The 22,983-nt window shown below is 41.0% G+C and overlaps 1 protein-coding gene and 1 long non-coding RNA gene across 2 annotated transcripts in view; one reads left to right on the top strand and one right to left on the bottom strand.

The window, feature by feature from the left end:
- The window catches only part of ida (anaphase promoting complex subunit 5 ida), a 102,770-nt gene that overhangs the window by 79,045 nt on the left and 742 nt on the right, over positions 1-22,983 (top strand). Inside the window, exon 16 of the mRNA XM_068372638.1 lies at positions 13,509-13,637. Coding sequence (XP_068228739.1) covers positions 13,509-13,637 — 129 coding nt within the window. The remainder of the gene's footprint in view (positions 1-13,508; positions 13,638-22,983) is intronic.
- Positions 9,498-22,983, bottom strand: part of LOC137640143 (uncharacterized) — a 51,650-nt gene continuing 38,164 nt past the window's right edge. Inside the window, exon 3 of the long non-coding RNA XR_011044308.1 lies at positions 9,498-10,314. This is a non-coding gene — a long non-coding RNA (uncharacterized lncRNA). The remainder of the gene's footprint in view (positions 10,315-22,983) is intronic.

Below are 22,983 nucleotides of genomic sequence, written 5' to 3'. Positions count from 1 at the left end.
GACCGGTGCTAGACGTCAGTGCTCTAAATGTCTTTGTCACCAAGCAGACGTTCACCATGGAGACGACGAAGTCGGTTCTAGCATCGGTCAGGAAGGAAGACTGGATGGTCTCGTTAGACCTAAAGGACGCGTACTTTCACGTCCCCATCCACCCAGATTCCCAACCTTTTCTAAGGTTCGTTTTTGGGAAGGTGGTATACCAGTTCCAAGCCCTGTGCTTTGGCCTAAGCACGGCACCTCTAGTGTTTACCAAACTGATGAGGAATATTGCCAAATTCCTGCATTTAGCAGACATCAGAGCCTCCCTCTATTTGGACGACTGGCTTTTAAGAGCTGCGTCAAGTCGTCGCTGTCTGGAGAATCTAAAATGGACTCTGGATCTGACCAAGGAATTGGGTCTCCTGGTCAATTTGGAAAAGTCCCAACTCGTCCCATCCCAAACTATAGTATACAGTGAACCCTCGTTTATCGCGGTAGATAGGTTCCAGACGCGGGGCGCGATAGGTGAAAATCCGCGAAGTAGTGACAGCATATTTACCTATTTATTTAACATGTATATTCGGACTTTTAAAACCTTCCCTTGTACGTAGTACTGTTAACAAACCACCCTTTAATGTACAGAACACTTAATGCATGTACTACAGCACCCTAAACTAAAACAGGCACAAATATTAAAGGCGATTTTATATCATGTGTTTCCTAAACACCTAAAAAGCACGATAAAAAATGGCAACCAATGTTTTGTTTACGTTCATCTCTGATCATAATGAAGAAACAAACTCATTTAGTGTACACATATATGTACGTATAGGTTAGTTTTTGCATCGATTATATTGATTATACAGTACTGTATGTTGATTTTTTTATTACCAATGTTTTAGTTTACGTTATTTTTCTTAGGACTTCCAAATGAAATCTTTTTTCTTTATGACGCCGCCTGAAACGACGGCGTGTACGCTCAGTAAACAACCACGCTCAGAACAAACAAGGCATTTAACGCGCATGATGAGAGTGATAAATAATGATACAGTACATACAGTATTTACAGTAAAAGCATTTACAAAATATGTTACCTTACAAATATAAATTATACAGTACTTGTACGTAGCAAAGCAGGAAAACAATTTTTGAGAGAGAGAGAGAGAGAGAGAGAGAGAGAGAGAGAGAGAGAGAGGAGAGAGGAGAGAGAGAGAGAGAGAGGAGAGAGAGAGAGAGAGAGAGAGAGAGAGAGATTGTTTTACGTACGTAAATGTAAATTTTAAAAAAAATATGATAGGTTACAACATGTAGACTTTTAAAACCTTCCCTTTAACTTAATGCATACAGTACGTACATTACTAAACTATAAAACAGGTTAAAGTAAAAAATAAAGATTGTTACTGTACTCACCACGAAAGAAGTTCAAGAAAAACTTGAATGACGATGGCGATGAATTTGCTGCACAGTAGAAATGATGATGATGAAGCTGATGATGTGTTCTACTGTGCAGTCAATGATAGTATTTTACGTCTCTTCAGACGGAGGTGTCTTTTCCTGGGACACCTCTTCAACTTCTTCAATTTCTTCCGAAGGCGTACTAGCAGGAGGAACTGGCTCTTTTTTGCGAGGCTGGAAGAACATTGTGATCGGAAGTTGTTGCCGCTGCTTCTTTTTTCGATCCAAGAGCATCCTGTAGGGAGTCGTGATGTCATCGACCTTATTTGAGAATTGCATCGAGCGAACCATATCCTCGTCCCACTCTTGTAACATTTCTTTCGCCTCCTTCATATGGTTGCAGAACTTGGCAAGCCGTTCTAATGTTAAGCCCGTTTCTTCGACATTTTCTTGGGTCTCTTCCTGGGTACCCTCACTCTCTTCCTCACTTGCCGATTTCGTCAGGTCTTCGAGGTCTGCGTCAGTTAGGGGCTGGGAATGGCAGTCCAACAACTCGTCGACGTCTTCAGTCGTCATGTCGCCAAACCCGTCACCTCCAATTATGGCAGCCAACTGCACAGATTTCCGTATTGCAGAGTGTTGGATTTCCGACGGAGTAAATCCCTTGTCGTCGTAAACAATATCGGGCCACAGCTTCTTCCAGCTCGCATTTACGGTTGCAGGTTTCATCTCTTGAAGTGCCTTTTGAATATTCTGCAGGCACGTGGCTATGGTGTACTGCCGCCAGGACGCCTTCAAGTTGAAGTCTTCATCCTCGTCATCTTGGGCAGCATCCACACACGCAACGAGGTCCGCCAAGGTATTCTTCGTGTAGAGGGCCTAGAACGCCCTGATAACCCCCTGGTCCATTGGTTGAATTAATGACGTGGTGTTGGGTGGCAGGAACTCAACCTGAACGCCCTCACGCGACAGGTCAGTTGCGTGTCCACCAGCGTTATCCATAAGGAGAAGGATCTTGAATGGCAAGCCCTTCTCTAAGAGATATTCATGGACTTGCGGGATGAAACACTGGTGGAACCAGTTGGAGGTCAGCATCTAAGTAATCCATGCTTTTTGATTATGCATCCAGTACACGGGAAGGAGATTCTTATTTTTATTTTTCAAAGCGCGAGGATTTTTCGACTTATAAATAAGCCCCGGCTTTAACAAAAATCCAGCAGCATTGCCACACATCACGAGGGTAACGCGATCCTTGAATGCCTTAAAGCCAGAGGCTTTGGCTTCCTCTTTGAACAGGAAAGTTCGCGACGGCATTCTCTTCCAAAACAAGCCGGTTTCATCCATATTAAAGACTTGTTCCGGCTTGTATCCACCTTCAGCGATAATGTTCTTGAAAGTCTGGTTCACGTAAGTTTCAGCAGCGGCAGTGTCAGCGGAAGCAGACTCCCCATGCAGGGAAACGCTTTTCAGGGCGAAGCGTTTCTGAAACTTCGCGAACCATCCTTTGCTTGCGGAAAAACGTTTCTGAGGCTGGGAATCAGTGGATGTCCCTGGTTGAGGATCATCTGCATCATCATCATCTTCAGCATGGTTGCCGTCGTCGTCTTTAGGTTCCTTTGCAGCAAAATTCTCATATAAGCTCAAAGCCTTTGTTTGGATGGTGTTCGTATCCAACGCTATGTTCTTCTTCCGGCAGTCGGCAATCCACACAGCTAAAGCACCTTCCCTGCGTACGATCGTTTTATTACGCGTTGTAACGACTCGCTTCGCTGATCTGCTAAAGGTGATTGCAGCAGTCTTTCTAATGTTCGCCTCGTCCTTCTTGATGTAGCGAACGGTGGATTCGTTGATGCCAAAATGGCGGCCGGCGGCCGCGTAACTTCTACCATCTTTTAACATGTCGAGAAGCGTAACCTTCTCAGCTATCGTTATCATCCTTCGGTGGCGTTTAGGCTCACTACCAGCCTTACTAGAAGCAGAACGCTTGGGAGGCATTGTAACAGAAAGTTCAACAAAAAGTTCAACTTAAAACAGTCGCACACAGCACAGATTAAACTTCACAAACTTAAGAACGTCTACTCAGCAATACGCGGAAAGAGAAAGTGAACGATGCAGCCCCGCGAGAACTTTGATGCTGCGGGTAGAAGATGCGGGCAAAACACCAATCACAGGCTAGATAACAAAACTTGAGTTTTGATTCGTCATCTATCAGCGCTTGAACCAATCACAACCCGTCTTACAGTACTATGGCGCGTTGGTTACTCATAGAAGATGCCCCCGCGCATACTGAACGTACGTAGATTAAGTACAATACCGTAATAATAATAAATAATGATAATAATACTGTACAGTAATAATAATAATAATAATGATTAATAATAATAACAATAATAATTTTATTAACAACAACAACAATAATAATAATAATAACAATAATAATAAAAATTTACGTACGCTATTTTACGCCTCTCTCTCTCTCTCTCTCTCTCTCTCTCTCTCTCTCTCTCTCTCTCTCTCTCTCTCTCTCTCTCTCTCTCTCTCTCTCACGCTTACAGTATTCGAAATGTGATTTTTGCAACAAAGAATATTATTGGATGCAGTACTGTACTACGTACGTATACATACAAAAGATTCATGGAAAAGAAGCACATCCATTACAGTACACACCATTCTAATATGGTATGACTGCATCTGATTTGCGTTTCATGTTCGATTTAATTTTACTACGTACTGAATTATCGTATGATCACATTCTCTTTTCGTGTTTTATTTCTTTCTGTGCTGAATTATATATCATATGTAATGCAATGAACAATCAGTAAGAGCAGATATTACTAATTACAGTATTAATGGAATTACAGGTAACAAAATATCGTATTTGGTTGTCTTCAGATTTCGCGGTATTTTCGAATTTTCCGGAAAATCCGCGATATGTATAAATATATGGGTTATGGGAAAACCCCGCGAAGTGGTGAATCCGCGATTGTCGAACCGCGAAGTAGCGAGGGTTCACTGTATCTAGGTATGGAGATTCAGAGTCAAGCTTTTCGGGCTTTTCCGTCGGCCCCCAGAATCAGTCAAGCCCAAGAATGCATCCAGAGCATGCTGAAGAAGAACCGATGTTCAGTCAGACAGTGGATGAGTCTGATAGGGACGCTTTCATCCCTGGAACAGTTCATCGCGTTAGGGAGACTCCACCTCCGACCCCTTCAGTATCACCTAGCTGCTCACTGGAGAAAGGACATGACGCTAGAAGCGGTCTCAGTTCCTATCTCCGAGAAGATGAAGTCTGCACTGACTTGGTGGAAGAACAACATTCTTCTCAGGGACCACTGGCTGTTCAGACCCCCGACCATCTTCTCTTCTCGGACGCATCGGACACGGGCTGGGGTGCGACACTGGACGGTCGGGAATGCTCGGGCACGAGGAATTCGGATCAAAGAGCACTGCACATTAACTGCAAGGAGCTACTGGCAGTTCATCTGGCCTTGAGAAGCTTCAAGTCCCTCCTTCTAGGCAAGGTGGTGGAGGTGAACTCCGACAACACCACAGCCTTGGCGTACATCTCCAAGCAAGGAGGGACTCATTCGATGACGTTGTTCGAGATCGCAAGGGACCTCCTCACCTGGTCAAGAGATCGAAACATATCTCTAGTAACGAGGTTCATTCAAGGCGACATGAATGTCATGGCAGACCGCCTCAGCCGGAAGGGTCAGATCATCCCAACAGAATGGACCTTTCACAAGAATGTTTGCAACAGACTATGGGCCTTGTGGGGTCAGCCCACCATAGATCTGTTCGCTACCTCGATGACCAAGAGGCTCCCAAATTATTGCTCACCGATTCCGGACCCAGCAGCAGTTCACATAGATGCCTTTCTTCTGGATTGGTCCCATCTAGACCTTTATGCGTTCCCCCCGTTCAAGATTGTCAACAAGGTACTGCAAAAGTTCGCCTCTCACGAAGGGACAAGGTTGACGTTGGTTGCTCCCCTCTGGCCCGCGAGAGAATGGTTCACCGAAGTACTGCAATGGCTAGTAGACGTTCCCAGGACTCTTCCTCTAAGAGTGGACCTTCTGCGTCAGCCGCATGTAAAGAAGGTACACCCAAGCCTCCACGCTCTTCATCTGACTGCCTTCAGACTATCGAAAGACTCTCAAGAGCTAGAGGCTTTTCGAAGGAGGCAGCCAGAGCGATTGCCAGAGCAAGGAGGACATCCACTCTCAAGGTCTACCAGTCAAAATGGGAAGTCTTCCGAAGCTGGTGCAAGGCGAATTCAGTATCCTCAACCAGTACCTCTGTAACTCAGATAGCTGACTTCCTTTTACACCTAAGGAAGGTAAGATCCCTTTCAGCTCCTACAATCAAAGGTTACAGAAGCATGTTGGCAGCAGTCTTCCGCCACAGAGGCTTAGATCTTTCCAACAACAAAGATCTACAGGACCTCCTTAAGTCTTTTGAGACCTCGAAGGAGCGTCGGTTGACCACACCAGGTTGGAACTTAGACGTGGTTTTAAGGTTCCTGATGTCAGCAAGGTTCGAACCGCTTCAATCAGCCCCTTTTAAAGATCTCACTTTGAAGACTCTTTTCCTCGTCTGCTTAGCAACAGCTAAAAGAGTCAGTGAGATAAACGCCTTCAGCAGGAACATAGGATTTACATCTGAAACGGCTACATGTTCCTTACAGCTTGATTTTTTTAGCCAAAAACGAACTCCCTTCTCGTCCTTGGCCCAAATCGTTCGAGATTCCAAGTCTGTCCAGTTTGGTTGGAAACGAACAAGAGAGAGTCCTTTGTCCAGTAAGAGCTCTTAAGTACTATTTAAGACGTACGAAGCATTTACGAGAACAATCAGAAGCTTTATGGTGCTCTATTAAGAAACCTTCTTTACCGATGTCGAAGAACGCAGTGTCTTATTACATCAGACTTTTGATTAGAGAAGCTCATTCTCTTCTGAATGAGGAAGACCATGCTTTGCTGAAGGTAAGGACACATGAAGTTAGAGCTGTCGCAACTTCAGTGGCCTTCAAACAAAACAGATCTCTGCAGAGTGTAATGGATGCAACCTATTGGAGAAGCAAGTCAGTGTTCGCATCATTTTACCTTAAAGATGTCCAGTCTCTTTACGAGAACTGCTACACCCTGGGACCATTCGTAGCAGCGAGTGCAGTAGTAGGTGAGGGCTCAACCACTACATTCCCATAATCCCATAACCTTTTTTAATATTTCTCTTGAAATGTTTTTATTGTTGTTTTTGGGTTGTACGGAAGGCTAAGAAGCCTTTCGCATCCTGGTTGATTTGGCGGGTGGTCAAATTCTTTTCTTGAGAAGCGCCTAGATTAGAGGTTGTGATGAGGTCCTTTAGTATGGGTTGCAGCCCTTCATACTTCAGCACCTAGGAGTCGCTCAGCATCCTAAGAGGATCGCGAGGCTCAGTAAGGAAGACGTACTTAAAAAGGCAGAGTAATTGTTCAAGTCGACTTCCTTACCAGGTACTTATTAATTTTATGTTTGTTATTTTGAATAACTGCTAAAATGAAATACGGAATACTTAGCTTCTAATGTTAACATGTATGCTGGTCTCCACCCACCCCCCTGGGTGTGAATCAGCTACATGATCAACGGGTAAGATTAATATTGGAAAATGTTATTTTCATTAGTAAAATAAATTTTTGAATATACTTACCCGTTCATCATGAATTAAAGGACCCACCCTTCCTCCCCAATAGAGACCCAGTGGACCGAGGAGAAAATTGGTTCTGTGTTGACAAGAAGTACTTGAGTACCTACTCGACAGATGGCGCTGTTGATGTACACCCCCACCTGTATAGCGATCGCTGGCGTATTCCGCCCGTAGGTTTTTTCTGTCGGGCAGCAGAGCTGCAGCTACATGATCAACGGGTAAGTATATTCAAAAATTTATTTTACTAATGAAAATAACATTTTATTAGGTGTGGAGAAAAAGACAAATAGTTTAAAAGAAAGAAATACAAATAAAAAATGTCACTAGTACACTAGAAGTGCTGTTGCCAAGTCTTTGCCTCAACCCTAAACCTGAGCAAATGTGCAGCAGCTCCCGTACCAGTTATACAAGCAGGATAGAAGTGCTTTGTGTAGGTTTTTTATCCTTCTTTACAGGAAGATAATTGTGAACAAATTTAGTTATATTCCAAATGTGTTGAAATATATCCCTTCTAAACCTTGCTTACCCAGATGCCCATTACTTGCCTAAGTTATTCTGTTGGTTGAGAGATTCTTGACTATTCTTCTCCACTGCGATCATGAGATACTTACAGCTTCAATTGAAATTTTTTCTGCATCTTGCTTGCAAATTACTGTTATCATTCCACCTAGTTTTTGGTATTCCCCTTCATCTCTTGCTATCTTTAACCTCATCAAATATTCCTTTTTACATCCTGATGTTCCGACATTATAGATTTGGCCAACCCATCTGAAATGGCTCGTTTCTATTTGAAGAATTATAGGTTCCACACTTAATCTTTCTCTTATATTAGTACTGTGTAGTCTGTCTCTTTAAGTTATGCGACGCAAATCACGCAGTTCAGCTGTTTCGATTTTAGCCTCTATCTGGACCTACATCTCACAAAGTGTACAGAAGTATGAGTTTAAGAATTGAATAATACAGTTTAACTTTACTTCACTTGAGATATTTGTTTTGTAGTAGTGGGTACATAACACCCACATTTTTACTCTACAGGTATTTGGCAATTCTGTTGTTTATCTCGGGCCTCATCCTTATATCCGAGGTCATAACACTATCTAGGTACTGTATGTAAAAGGAGTTTGTTCTTTAGATGGTAGTATTAGCTAATTGTCCATCATCTTAAGCAGATCCTACAATCATATATTCAGTCTTTGAATGGATTAGCCTCAGTCCTTGTTGCATAAGAGTCAAATCCCAGTTATTAACTTTATTTTCTAGGGCTATCTTATCACCTGCATTTTGTGCGATATCATCTGTGCATGGGCAACTTTTCTTCTTCGACATTATAGGAGATAGTACACTACATTGTCAAACATTTGTAAAGATGCCAAATAAGGTATCTCCTCCAATGACTTTTGATCTTTGTATGTGCTCTTAATTTGCTTTGACATGGTCAGGGATTTCATGTTCACATATGTCTTGCAGTTGGTTTCGCGGTCCAGAAAGGATAGGTGTTGTTCTTGGTTATATTCCAATTTCTTCTCTAGGTATATCATTAATAAAAATATTTGATACACTGTACCGCGACCTGGTCTAAAGCCGTGTTTACTTTCTGCTAGTCTATTTACCACAGTGGTTCTTACTTTCCAGGAATTATTGAAATATTATTGCCAAAAAACTGCCCAAGTTGTTTAAACCAAGTTCTGATGCTGTTTTTATTTCAAGTATACCTCTCAATTCTTTGTCATACAATCCCTTTTCCTTAAATTAGGAAGATTGTTTCGGCGCGAGCTGGAATCTTATCATTGAAATTGTATAACGAGCAGAGTTATCCAACTGGTGAGAGTGCAGACTGAGGAGAAATCACCTTTGCTTTGGCTAATGTTAAGTCCACATGTACAAAATAACTCCTACCAAAATTAACTCCTCTTTTCCATGTGATTGTTGATATTGAAATGGAAACAAGAAGTTTGCATTAGCTAGGGAAAGGTGGGTGCTGCAACAACAACAACAGTGAAACTGGCTGTAGAACCTCACTCCGTCTGTGGCTTTCGTAGGGGGCCTGGTTGTTCACAGGCATTCCCTTGTTCCCAATGTTGATCATGGCCTCGCTCTGAAGGGGAAGAAGTGAGCAAGGTGTTAGAGTCGCACCGGGCAACGTTCAAGACGATGCCTGTGAATACCGTTTTCACTGCTGTCTCTTTGAGGGGTGTGACTGGGGCCTAACCCCCTGGATTGGTCCCTGGGGAGTACACTGCAGAGGTATCAGGAGATTGCAGAATGACATTGGCCAGTTTTTCAGACTTTATTGTACAGATAAGTACAATTACAAGGATAAAAAAATACACAATGCAATTATAATTATTAATTTTAATATGCCTAGAATGCAATTATAATTATTATTACTGTACTTTTAATACATCTAGCTTTCAGTGACAGTTACAAGTTCAAATATTCTATTTGTTGCACCTTTTCTCATTGAGAACACAAAGAAAGTGGAGATTGTTGCAAAGCAATGTACTGCATAGTTAAGTTTGGTCTTTTTAAAATCTGTTTTTGCAACAATTGCAAGTTGTGACTTGTAAAAGCTTTAGTACAAATACAAAAACTTACTTTTAAAAATTTAGAAATCCTGCAGAAATAAACAAATGCTTACAAGAAAATAAAAAATGCAAAATATAAAATTTTAAATCGGACTAGAAAAAAAAAAAACACAAAAATTCCCTTTAATAATATTTTATGGACTTAATCAACGGTATGTTTGGAGGTAGGACATAGCAATGCCCTATTGATGGTGTAGATGTTAACTGCTATATTTTAATTTTTGAAAAAATCAATTGCAATTACAGTTACATTTACCATTAAATAAAATTAGAATTACATATACTCTTACTGCAAGATATAGAAATTACAATCATAATTACCTTAGAAATGTGCAATTAATTGTTTCAATTAAATTACGGGTTGTAACAGTGTTGGCAAATTCTTTTAATATATTTAAGGAAGGCTTACGAACTGTACATATACAGATATATTTTATTTGATAATACTGTAGCTACATCATATTTGTAGGTATAATACTTATACTGTGCTCACAATATGGATTTTACAATGAATCTAACAAACCTGTAACCAAATAGATGGTTTAGGGTGCAGTTAGCTGAACACAGGAACTCTCCTTGCAGTAAGGGTCATCAGGGAAACGTCTTCAAGTGTATATGTATCATATATCTTCCTAGATTTGAGGGAAGGAGCTTGCCACCGCTTAGTAAATAACTGTGAAATATATGATGATGATATTATGATCCCCGGTGGTCAGGAATCTACTGCTAATATACTATGCATATTGAAACAATTTTGAGAAAAACAAATTGAAGCCCAATTTCTGCAGACATTGAATTTTCGGAAAAAAAAAAGAAAAGATGGTGAATTTTCTAGCTTACAATCTCTATGTTCAATTTCTGAAAAAAATTAAAACATCCATATGAAAAGTGGTTACCTTTGATAAAATACATATAAGATAAAAACTTTAAAAAGCCTAGAAATTTCCAATTTCCAACTTTTAGAACATAGTGAGGGCGCCAAACAGTAAGGCTTCATTATGAGCAATGAGATAGGTTTCCACACTTACTCACCTTCTGCGTGGTAATCACGATTAACACCCCAGTTTTAAGTACTATCATGCTGTAAAAATTAATAACTTACATGTGTAGAGAAGTTAATGATGGAGAAAGGATCAAGGGAATGGGGAGGTACTGTTGGGGGAATAGTATTGTTGGCAGAGGTCTTTTGACCATCACATTTAGAGAACACAACCAAATTTTAATAAAGCTGGTCGGTACTGGTGGCATTGGTGGCGCCAGAGCTAGGAGCTGCTAGGGAGTAGGGTAAATTTCAAAATTACGATATAAATGTTGGAGGCTTATGAATTCAATCCGAGTGTACAGTATTCGAATCTCCAGATGTTTGTAATTTTGAGACCTTCCAAAGAACCTATTTCTTTAAATTTACTATACATTTCAGACATCATATTATTACTTGCTAAGCTACAACCCTAGTTGGAAAAGCAGAATGCTATACTGTAAGCCCAGGGCCCCAACAGGGAAAATAGCCCAGTGAGGAAAGGAATCAAGGAAAAATAAAATATTTTGAAACATTACCATTTAAATAAATATTTCTTGTATAAACTATAAAAACTTATAAAAAAACAAGAAGAGAAATATAGAATAGTGTGCCCAAGTGTACCCTCGAGCAAGAGAACTCTAACCCGAGACAATGGAAGACCATGGTACAGAGGCTATGGTACTACCCAAGACTAGAGAATAATGGTTTGATTTTGGAGTGTTCTTCTCTTAGAAGAGCTGTTTATTATAGCTAAAAGTCTCTTCTACCCTTACCAAGAGGAAAGTGGCCACTGAACAATTAACAGTACAGTGGTTAACCCCTTGGATGAAGAAGAATTGTTCAATATTCTTAGTGTTGTCAGGTGTATGAGGACAGGAGAATTATGTAAAGAAGAGGCCAGACTATTCGGTTCATGTGCAAAGGTTAAGTGAACCATAACCAGAGAAAAGGAGCCAATGTAGCTGTCTGGCCAGTCAAAGGACCCCGGTAGTATCTCAACGGGTGGCTGGTGGATATAGGTTTCTCCATAACCCTCTGACCATTGAAAGAAGCCTAGTTTAACTTTTCTTTGGTTATAGAGGTGGAAAGAAGCCAGCACTTACACATGTCTACATGTGCAAGTGTTCTGACATCCCAGGATTTTAAACTTCTTTAGTTATCTTTGTTATTGGAGCTTTCTCCCTCATAGGACAAGGTTTGTATTCATGTTAGAACCAATCACAAATTTTAAAAATAATTCATGTTTTGTAACTATAGAAACCCGAGTTCATTAAGTTACAATTCTGCCTCAACCATTCCGCAAGTCCTAGGTGAAAGTCAAAGTGCTTAGTCAGTATGCTAGTAAGTGGCTGGAGCTTCCCCACCACCTGCCAGTATCTATGAACACCTTTTAAATTTTAACGGCCAAGTTCTAATGATGCTGAAGTCAAACTCTTATTAAAGGACTCGGGTTTGTATAGTTAAGTAGAATACAAATTTTATGGCTAAAATCCTATGTTGAAAATAATTTTACATTGGATTTCTAGGAACAAAGTAATGATATAGGGTGGGGTATTACTGTAGTTTTTGGAGAATAGAAGGAAGAAAGACGGGAATGCCAAGTGCAGCTAAAAAAAAGTTAATGTTCGTAAATCAAAGTTTACCAAACTTTCGTCTGGTGGGTGTACACATTGTTTATCTAGGTTTTGAGGCAATTTTGTTTGTATCCTGCATATCATATTATTTAACCTTCTCAAACCATGCTCAGAGTAGTTGAGGTCAGTATCATTCCATTTGTATTAGCAAATCTGAAGGTGGAATGCTTTTCACAGTTAAAAGGCAAGATTAATTTTCCTGGTCACTTCCTATATTAGTTACTCTTAGATTAGATTAACCGTACCCCTCTATTCAGTTTAATGTGGCAGTCAATAATAAAATTAAATAATCTTAATCAAAAATTTTTATTATTTGTTTAATAACAGTCATAGGATCTGCTATCTACATCCCCAATCATAAGTGGTTCCTAGTCATTGTGATTTTCTCACTTGACTAATGAGTTAATGGCACAGATGATGACAAACAGATTACAGGATGTGGCGTTGCAAGCTTATGTTATCGTACCTTGGAGGCAAAGTTGCATTTTAGTTTTGGGCTACAAAGCATTGGAATACAGTAGTACTATGAATCTCCAGTAAAGTATAGATATAATTTTTTTGAAATGTATTTTACTCTTTTAATGCGACTTATTCCTGTCCATTATAAGGACAAAATCTATAATGAAAATCAAAGATTCAAGAACTAATGCCCATGTAATAACCAATTTTGCTCGAGAGTTATTATAAGCATTACTCTATTTCAGAGCCAGATACAATGTTTATTACTTATCAATAGAAAATTTCAGTTAATGCAAGTATTTATGGTGTTAAAACCCCAATAGAATTTACTAATATCCTCGGTATTGTAGCATTTAATTATTGTTGCCAGCATTTTTTGGCATGGAAAAAAAAAAACTTTTAATTTGGTTTGAAGCAAGCTTGATAGCAACTAGACAATAATAGCAATAAAACATGAAAGCTTCAAACGTGATTTCTTAGGCATGAAATCATTAGCACTCATCTCCAATTGGTTCTTTTATATGTTGCAATTTGTAAAACCATTATGATGTTTGTGACTGGAGAGTTTTCAATAAAAAGACTATTTGAAATGATAGCACTCCGCTAAACATTATCCCATACCCTTGGCAAATAGTTGGGTGGTTAATCTCCCTGTTTTTAATTATAATTTTGGCTAATAGCACATGGTAGGTTGTATACAGTAGTACACATGTAATGTGAGAATTTTTGTATAACTTATTTTTCATTTTGCAGATTAGCAGAGCAGTTGGGCCAGATAGAGAAAGAAAGCTTATGAAAATAGCTGTATCTTTAGAACTCGCTGGTAAACTTTTCTCAAAAGTCAAAGCTTATCACAAAGTTCGTGAAACACTTTACTTAAAGGTAAATATGGTTTTTTTATGTAGGTTATATATTTACGTCATGTTGCTAATATTGGAACCAAACAGTATCCACAATTAACAATTTTTTGATCCTTTTATAAATGTTCTGAAAAGGTAAAACCTTATGACAGTTTAATATTTCTATATAGTGTAACTCAATTCCTCATTCAATGTTATAAGTAAAATGCTTTGGCCAAACTTATGAGTTCCTATAACGGACAAGTGGTTGTCAAAGCAAAATTGAAACCACTGTTGTGAAATCCTGAGAGGTATTTGTAGACTACATATAGCAGCCTGAAAGTTGACCTCATTTTGGTGGTGGCAGTTGCTTGAAACAATCTTTGGAAATTCACAATGCAAAAGAAGCAAAAGTGAGGAAGTCTTTCCAGCATGTTATATCTGTCTGGATTTTACTAGAAAGGCATAGATCATTGTGATGATCAAGTTTTGAAGGACCCCTTTTTCTCTGCTGACCATCTGTCACCAAAATCTCTCCAAATTGTCTTCAAGCCACACCAACTGCATTTGGAGATGTATTTTGTTTGTACTGCATACTAAAACAGATACCAAGATAACCTGTGTGCTAAAGATGACGACTGCATATGTAGAAGTAATCAAACTTTGCCAGTGTTATACAGTGGTCCTTAAAGAAAAACAGGATGGACTTCTCTCATCCCTTTCAGTTCACTTATTTTGAATAGTCTAGTTTCATTTCATATACAGGGTATGGCTTCAGTACTGATATCCATCAAGAAGGGAGACTTTGACCTTTTGATTTGAAAGGAAGTTACTACTAATCTTGAAAATATACCCAAGAGATTTTAACTTATAGATCATTTTGCTTTGACAAGGATATAGGAACCATGTTATTCATTAAAACTGAATAAATAATATACCTGGGAGGAGATCCAGATATTTACCAGCAATATGTTCAGAGAAAAGTGACTTGGTGATTGGCTAATCTTATAACAGTGCTGCAAATACAATATATGAATTGAAGAATAATATCCACTAGGAAAATTAGAGCTGTTCCTTTTATTAGGTCAGTCTATCCATAGCCACTGCCTAAACACTAGTGAAGAAAGGGTTTCGACAGATGGTATAATTCAACCAAATTTTAGCGAGTAGTTTTTCTGCTAGAAATCATCAATCCCAATACATATTTCCCAATACATATTTCATCTTCAAAGAAGGTTCCTCCTAACAGCAGGTATTGGGCAAGGTTTTCCTAATCTTAGCTTGCACTCCCTTTAGCAGACAACAAAGGTTTTAATCTTCAAGATGGCTTTACGCAATCTTGGTTTCTTGAGCATGAATATATGGGTTCATGTCCCAGGAGAGTATTATGGGAGCATAAACCTACAAAAACTGAATGCATAGCTACTCTGGTGGACAGTAGCCATCATGACAGACTTGCCACTATAGCTTATCTCAACAAATACATGAGATATAATGAACATGACAATTTACATTCAATATTGATATCTGGCAAGAAAAGTGGCATGTGTTCTTATGAGAATGAACAAAAAGATTTCTTTATAGTCTGCTGTAAGATGTAAAATACTGTAGTTGTAGAAACATGGTATTCCACATATGTGCACTTATTGTGACTAATATAGGAAATTGCATCCTAACTTACTGACAAAGTTAGGACTTTTTTTTCTCATTTCTTGTCATTTATCACATCTCATTCTTTTTAGTTAATTGGATTTTATTAAAGGCTGGTTCCAAGGCAGGTCATATTGCATTTATAGGATTGGAAGATGCTTGTTGGTTCTGTCTGTCTGTAATAGTTTATCAACATTATTTTGAAGAGTCTTACCTGTGGGTCACATTTCTTATATCTTAAGAGTTATTTTTTGTCACATTTCTTATACAGCATCTTGAAAACATGAGCTCTTTTTATCCCTAAACTGAAATAAATTTATCTCCTTACTCTGTACCACCCTCTCCTGGAATCACTAGTCACTAATTCACTATGTGGATTCCATGCCTGGTGGTTCAGGAATCTACTGTAGCTATTGGTTCTCACAATATCTAAGTGAATGGAGCACGAGATGTAATCAATTGTGCTGTTTCCCTTTTTGCTATCTTTTCTTTATCAGTGTGAATTAGGATATGTGGTTAATTAATTTTTATTTACTTTGGTACCAGGATTGCTCAGGTATGTTTTTTCTTTCCCTGTGTGTTTTTATTTTCAGTTTAATAGCTAATTTTTATATACTTGTCCTCTCTCCATGTACACTAAGTTTCATGGCTTCATTGAAATTTAATATAAATTTGATATGACAGTTACAAATCATCGTCCTTCAGTTAGGAAAATATAATACAGTGAAGCTGGAACACAGCCGTATAGAATTATAAAGTTGTAAATCACAGCCACATGTTAACTGTCGATAGCGGGGAGGCATTCCCCTCCGGCTCACCGACAGACCACTACTAGATATCAGCTGTCAGTGAGTGTACACAGTATTTGGGTAGAATTATTTATCAATTTTATTTTCTTTCCGAGGATGACCCGTTATGCAGAAATGTCTGGGAGTGTTGCTAAAGACCTGTGGCACTTTGATGAGTGCTCCCGAGATAGATCCTCAGCAGTTGTGCCCTTCATACCAAGGGCATGCCTGTTCTCAAGTGTCACTGTGTTCCGAGAGTTGGGAGTGGGCAGCCTCCCGGTGGAAGAAGTACGGCAGGAGGAGGAAGAAGCTTAAAAGGGAGCCTTCACCGTCGGGCTCATCCTTCAAATAAAAAATGCCTGGGTGTCTTCATCCACCTCTGGTACTTCTCCTTCGGCTTACTCCAGGGTCCAATTGAGCAAGAGAGGTGGCCCTTTAATGGCAAGCCTAAGGGCAAGGAGGTCCTTCAGTTTCCCCTACTGAAACGCTGGAACCACCACCTTTTATGGAGGCATCTCTCTCTTCATTTGCTGTAGCCCTCCTTGGGTACCTAAAGATCTCCATTGGAGGAGACACTTCAGCAAGTCCTTGCTTTGAGACATCTTCCAGAGGTCGTTACCCTTTCGGTGTCTGCCCAAGTGTTCCCCCGCCGTCGACCCATGTTCCGTAGATGATGGATTTGTTCCTGCCTCTTCGTAGCTTCTTTGAGAGTAGATGACCCTCACCCTTCCAGGCATTCCCCTTCTGTTGAGCACCTTAGCTCTTCAGAGCATGCTCTCTGAGCAGCGTGATCCTTCCTCTCCAGAGGAGGATCGTAAACCTGCCTCTCATGGGTGATCTCCTCATAGTGTGTCAGCTGGGCACGCTTTGGGACACCAGGCTACTCATCGGTATCAGTGGATCAGCACACACTTTAAGACCTGTTTTCTCATCATTTCGCAGACCAGCACTACTTTTTTGGTGAGCTTCTACTGCAAACTCTGCTCCGGGATAAATCTTGCCCCCCTAACTCCTTGCTACAAGTCATCCAGGCTCATTCTCCTCACCAGTGTAAGGCTTCTCAAGGTGTTTACCACATCACAAGCGCTCGTCTCCCTCACGCACAGTAGTTAAGAGGTCTTTTGAGCATATCTCAGAGGATAAGGATAGTTCCCTTGCTGACATCATGGACTTCCTCATCTGAATGCCCATGTGCCGGCACAAGGATCAACGTCGTAACTGGTCTTCAGATAGAACTTCAAAGCGCTCTTCACCTGATTATCGCTGGCACTCTTCTCTTGAAGAGGTTAAGTTTGAGCAAAAGGAGCTCCTAATCAATCACTACCTGACTGGTCTTCAAGAGATCACCCTTGAGAAGCAGAGTGGTCTTCATCTGGTTGTATTAGACATCCTATGGAGGATTAAACCCAGGCTCATCGGTAAGGACCAGTCTCAAGGTCGTACAAGATGGGTTTCAGAAGCTCTTAGGAGCCATCTCCTTTTGAGAGAGTAAATTTTCCGCAACATTAGGATTGTCTAAGCAGGAGAACCCAGTTTCTCTACTTTCCTTGCTGGTTATGGTTTCCATTAAGCTAAGTTCCAAAATGCATAATAGGGGTAGGATGCTAATTTACATCCCCTGGAGGTATATCTGTGTTTGGACCCACAGGGAATCACACTGTACTTAAGATTTCTTCAGTGGAACACCTTCTTCCTTCCAAGAAGCAGAACATGGACATTTAACCTAATAATTTCCCAGGGAAACGTTGCTCCAGAGGACCTCAACTAACCATCTCTCTCCCTTCGCAGCTGGTACCCAATGGAAGGCGAGGTGAGCAAGGACTGGAAGACAATCCTGAAGGTTCCCAGACACCATTGGATCCAAGACAGTCTCAACAGCTTTTTAGGTCATCAGCATCCCAGACCAGAACCAGGATGCAGCAACTAGGCCACCCCTTCTCTCATTGGTCCAGTGACAATCTCTGCATCAGACAAACATTTGCAGAGGAAGAGAACGCAGAGTTCGAGTGCGAGGATTCTGAAGGGGAGCTTCCTCAGCCAGCAGTGACAAAATCATGAGGTGGAAGGAGAAACAAGACTAGACATTTTTCAAGGTGCTACACTGCATCAGGAAGGTCATGGAATAACTGTTTCCTCCCCCAAAGGGCAGGAAGGCAGCCATCAACCTTCTCTGTCACGCCCGTAGCAGGACGGGACCGAGGCTTGAGCTCCCTTGGTCAGCCTTGGATAAGGTGGAGTCTCAGATCTCCAGGAATAGACTAAGCACAGGGAGATCTTCATGCTTGATTCCTGCGGCCTTTATGAGGCATAGGATATATGATTGGATGCAGGAGGCTCTTCTTCTAAACACGGCAAACTCGACACTGGTTTGCTCAACAGAACGACTTGCAACGGTTCATTTCCTTTTTGGTGGAAGAGGCATCTATTATGGAAGTCACGAGCATTGCTACCATGTAAGTGGCCTCTTTGATTGACCAATGGTCGGGTATAGTTGGCTACCTAGTTGAAATGGACCTAACTAACCTGAGCAAGACACGCCCTTCAGGACATTGTCCAGTCGGGAGCTAAGGTGCTTTAAGATTTTAATGCTCCAGGCAGGCAACCAGTGGGTCAACTGGGTGCTTGAGCATCATGAGGCCATAACTTAAAGATTTCACTAAAGGAACAGCTGCTGGGGACTTGCTCTATTAAATTCATCGTTGAAGGAGCCATCTCTCTTTTCGCCACCATTAGTTGAGAACAGTAGAAAAATTGAGGAAGAAGTCTCTGGACTATACTGGAGTGTAGTGACCTTTCAACAGCCTCAACCTTCTACATTAGGACAGGACAATAGATGCTCAATTGTCTCGGGCCCTAAAACCAGTTAAGCTAGGCGGGACCTGTATGCTACAGCCCATTCTTAAGAATGCTTCGCCACAATTTTTCTCCTCTGGCAGAACCAGGATCTCGGTATGGGTAAAATGTTTTGGATGCCTGCAGGCCAACTGATGGTGGTGGTTCCAGTGTAGAGAGATAGGTGATGTAGGTTCTTTAATCCAGTTACCTCATCCCATTCATCATCTCTTCCCCGGTGACTATAGGAGGTTGACGACAGCTCCCAGTCTTCTTCAGTCAACTCTTTCTTGTAAGGAAAGAGATTGGAGACCAGTCATTGACCTTTTGCCACTGAAGGTGATCATTCAGCAGACAGTTCAGGATGGAAGCCTTAGCCATGGTCAGACAAGGCTTCAGGACTTCATGGTCACATTGGATTTGAAAAACCCTTACTTTTAAATCCCTATCTGTCCCTCCTCCAGGAAGTACCTCAGGGTATTGATTACAGGGAAAGTTTTTTAATTCAAGGTCCTGTGCTTTGGCCTGCCAACAGCACCCAAAGTCTTCACAAAGATCCTCAAGCTGGTATCCTTATGGGTGCATGCCAAAGATATTTGCCTATTCTGCTACCTAAACAATCGGCTTATCCTAGAGGAGTCTAAAGATTAACTTCTCTTCCACCTCCTAAACAGTTATTGCATTTTGTCATAACCTAGGGGGGTCACGATAAATTGGGAGAAGTCTGTCCTATCCCCCATCTAAAGACTAGTGTATCTGGGGTTGGATACACAATACAAGGGAAGGTATTCCCATCCCAGGAAAGGATGCTTGGTACGGGAAACGTAGCTCTCCCCTTTTTGTAGCAGTCCCTTCTTCCAGCATGCCAGTGGCAGAAACTTCTGGGAGCACTTAACATCATTAGAATGGTTAGTTCCAGAGGCAGATCTCGGCTTTGACGTCGTCTATAATGGAAACTAAAAAGATCCTGGTCACAGCATCTGTCCAATCTGCTCTTTCCAGTACAGATAAGGCTGGGGAGCTTACCTTCGTCAGCACATGATATTGGGTACTTAGATCAAGATTGCCAGGAAAACAACTTCCTAGAGATAAAGGTAGCCGCTTAAGTCATCCAGGAATTTTCCCCTCTTCTTACATGATACTTGGTGGTATTGAGCAACAACAACACTGGGGTGTCCGACTTGAGCAAGGAAGTAATATATCCCTACAGGTGTGCCAGCTAGTAGTGAGGACCCTTGAGTGGGTAGAACCCAATGCGGTTAAGCTCTCTATAAGAACAATGTAGCAGGCAAATTGATCAGGAAGACACTGATAGTTGGGTCAGGATGGTCTTTGTCTTGGGAAAGTGATGGAGATCCTGACTCTTTAACAGTGCATCTATTCGTGACATTTCTGAATCACAAGGTACCAATTTGCTGCCCTCCAGTTCTAGACCCAGAAGCAGCATTTGAGGACACATTTCAGCATTCATGGGACAGGTAAGATGCATGCTTTTCCGCCATTTTGTTTACTAAGTAGTAGTCTTAAAACAAGTTCAAGACGCATCAAATCTACTGATGACCTGCATAGCATCGAAATCGCCACAGGTGGTGTGGTATTCAGATCTGCTCCCTTAATGGAAACCCAGAGAGAATTTCCCCTCTCCCCTACCTACTACATCAGCCTCACGCCAGAATCTTCCACAAGACCCTCCCTTCAACTTCATGCATGGAGGCTATCCAGCATTTCTTCTCAGAGAAAGGCATTTCTCGACAGATTGCACATGTCTGAATACTTGCAGATCATCAGCAGCAGTCTACCAGGCTAAATGAGTAGTCTTCTGTGGTTGGTGTCGTAAGAGGGGTATCTCTCATCTTGGACCCTCAGTTCCATTAATCGCCGGCATTTTGTTCAACCACCGCAAGGAAAAACTGGTTCCGTAGACTAAAGGGAGCAGCAATTTTTTCTTAAGAGGAATTTTCAATGCTCGTGCAAAGTTTTGAGCAGACCCGCCCTCCAGTTGAGGCAAGTCCACTGTCGTGGAACGTGGTTAAGATTTTAAATTCCCTGTAGGGGCACCCTCTGAACTGGTGAGGCGAGCCTTAGGGACCTACCCATAAAAAGTTTTCCTGATCGCTTTAGCTTCAACTAAATGGGTTGGTGAATTCCACGGTCTCTCATTCAACATCACCCATTCAAGGGGGTGGAGGCAGGTTTCACTCTCCTTCCTTTGTCAGCTGACTTTGTAGCTCAAAACCCATCGTTACCCAATTCCAGATTTCTTATCATTTCAGATTATGAGCTTTAAGGAATTTATAATCCTTACCAGCTATTATTGCGTGAGAGCACAGAGATGCTATCTCAAGCCTACAAGGACCATTAGATCTTGCCCGTTACATTTCTTTGGGCATGGGAAAAATCAAATTAGATATCCAAGAACAAGATTGTCCTGGCTGGGAGAGGTTTTCGCTCTAACGCTCACTTTTCCTTCCACGGAAGGGACGTAAAAGCTCACAATGGTTGCGATATTAGTACATTTTTAGCCTTCAAGAAGACTTACTCTGTGTAGGAGGTTCTTACGGCAGGTGTGTGGAAGCATCATACTACGTTCACTCCTCACTACCTGTGGGACGTGATCCACAGGTCCCTGGATAAATTCTCCTTTAGGTCTGTTGTAGCTGCCTTTACTCCTTTCGCAAAATCAGTAACTGCAGGCCGAGGGCCGAGGTTACGAATAATACAAGAGATTTAGGTAAGAATGTTTATGAGCCCCCCTTCCCTGGTCAACTGTGCAGGTGCTCCAGCCCTAGTGGGAATGCTCACCTACTGCCAGTTTAAAAGCAGCTACATTACACTGGGCTCACACTACAGTCAATGGATCACAAAGCCACCAATCCCTGGCAAGACCCCTTCCTCTCCTTTGAAATAGAAGAGAAAAGTAATTTTGACAGGGTTTCTTGCAATCAGCCTTCTTGTAGAAGTTTTATTATTGCGTAAAGAGAGCAAACTTGCCAAATATTCACCTTTTACTGCCTTTACAGACTATGAGTAAAGAGGAGCAAACTTGCCAAGTCTTCACCTTTCACTTCCTTGACAGACTTGAGTGTAGAGGTGTCAAAAGTCCAAGTGACTGACGATGACAGCCCTTGCATGAGGAGAATCCACTTTTGTGACAGGAACCCCTAAAAAGGGACTGGCAGTCTCAGGCATAGGGTGGTGCCAAAGTGATCTTTTAAAACATTAAACACAATACTTGACGAACCCGGTATTCCTAAAGAGGGTCACAAACGAACTCAAATTTATCATTAAGTGTAGTTTCACACTCCCTCAGGGGAGAGGGAAGTTGAATACCTCACTGGGGATGCCAGATGCCTCTGCACAGATAGAGCCACACTGAATTTAGTCAGTCATATTTGTCCCCTCCTGTGTACTGTTGTAACCAGATGGTCCAAGTTAAGTAAGGGGAGAAAAGAACCAAAAGCCTCTTGGAAGGTTCCAGCATTATCTTGATAAGACACTCTATTCCTCTTAAACTTTGCCCTTTGGTGGGAAGGCTCTGATCTACAATTGATAAAGGTTGAAAATTGCAAACAGTCATGCCCCTACAAAAGGCATAAAGTTCAAGGGAATTAATGGTTACTTTAAACATAAATCTAGGCTACTTCCGCATGTCACTCTATTGCGAAAAGGGCTCGAGGGGAATAAAAAAAAAAAAATCATCATAGTTAATGAAAAGATCCAGCAGCTTCCAAAATTTGGAGTAGAGAGTTCAGCATATGCACATCCTTTCATTGAGTAGCCAAAGTCAAAAGTGGTTTGCTTCTGATAAACAGATGGTTGGTACATTCTCAATTACCCACCTGTACCTTACTCTAACTATTTAGGCCGATTCCATTTCACGCTTAAATATAAAAGATTCAGAGGATGAAAGGTTTGTATTTATGTAAGAACAAATAATTTTCTCAATATTTAGTAGGAAAACTATAGTTGACACATGTTCAAGAAAGTCCTTTTGGTCTTACTATTTCTTTTTACTAATGTCTTAACGTAATTTTAATGTCATTTGATGCCTGGCATAACACTGTTTTCTGTTACCAATGCTCAACGTGTTTTTATGTTAGGAATATTCAATGTAAAGAC

Source organism: Palaemon carinicauda, chromosome 4 (genome assembly GCF_036898095.1).
Source record: "Palaemon carinicauda isolate YSFRI2023 chromosome 4, ASM3689809v2, whole genome shotgun sequence".
NCBI classification, from domain to species: Eukaryota; Metazoa; Arthropoda; class Malacostraca; order Decapoda; family Palaemonidae; genus Palaemon; species Palaemon carinicauda.
The sequence above is the reverse complement of the archived record's forward strand: the minus strand, read 5'-3'. Positions and strand labels throughout refer to the sequence as shown.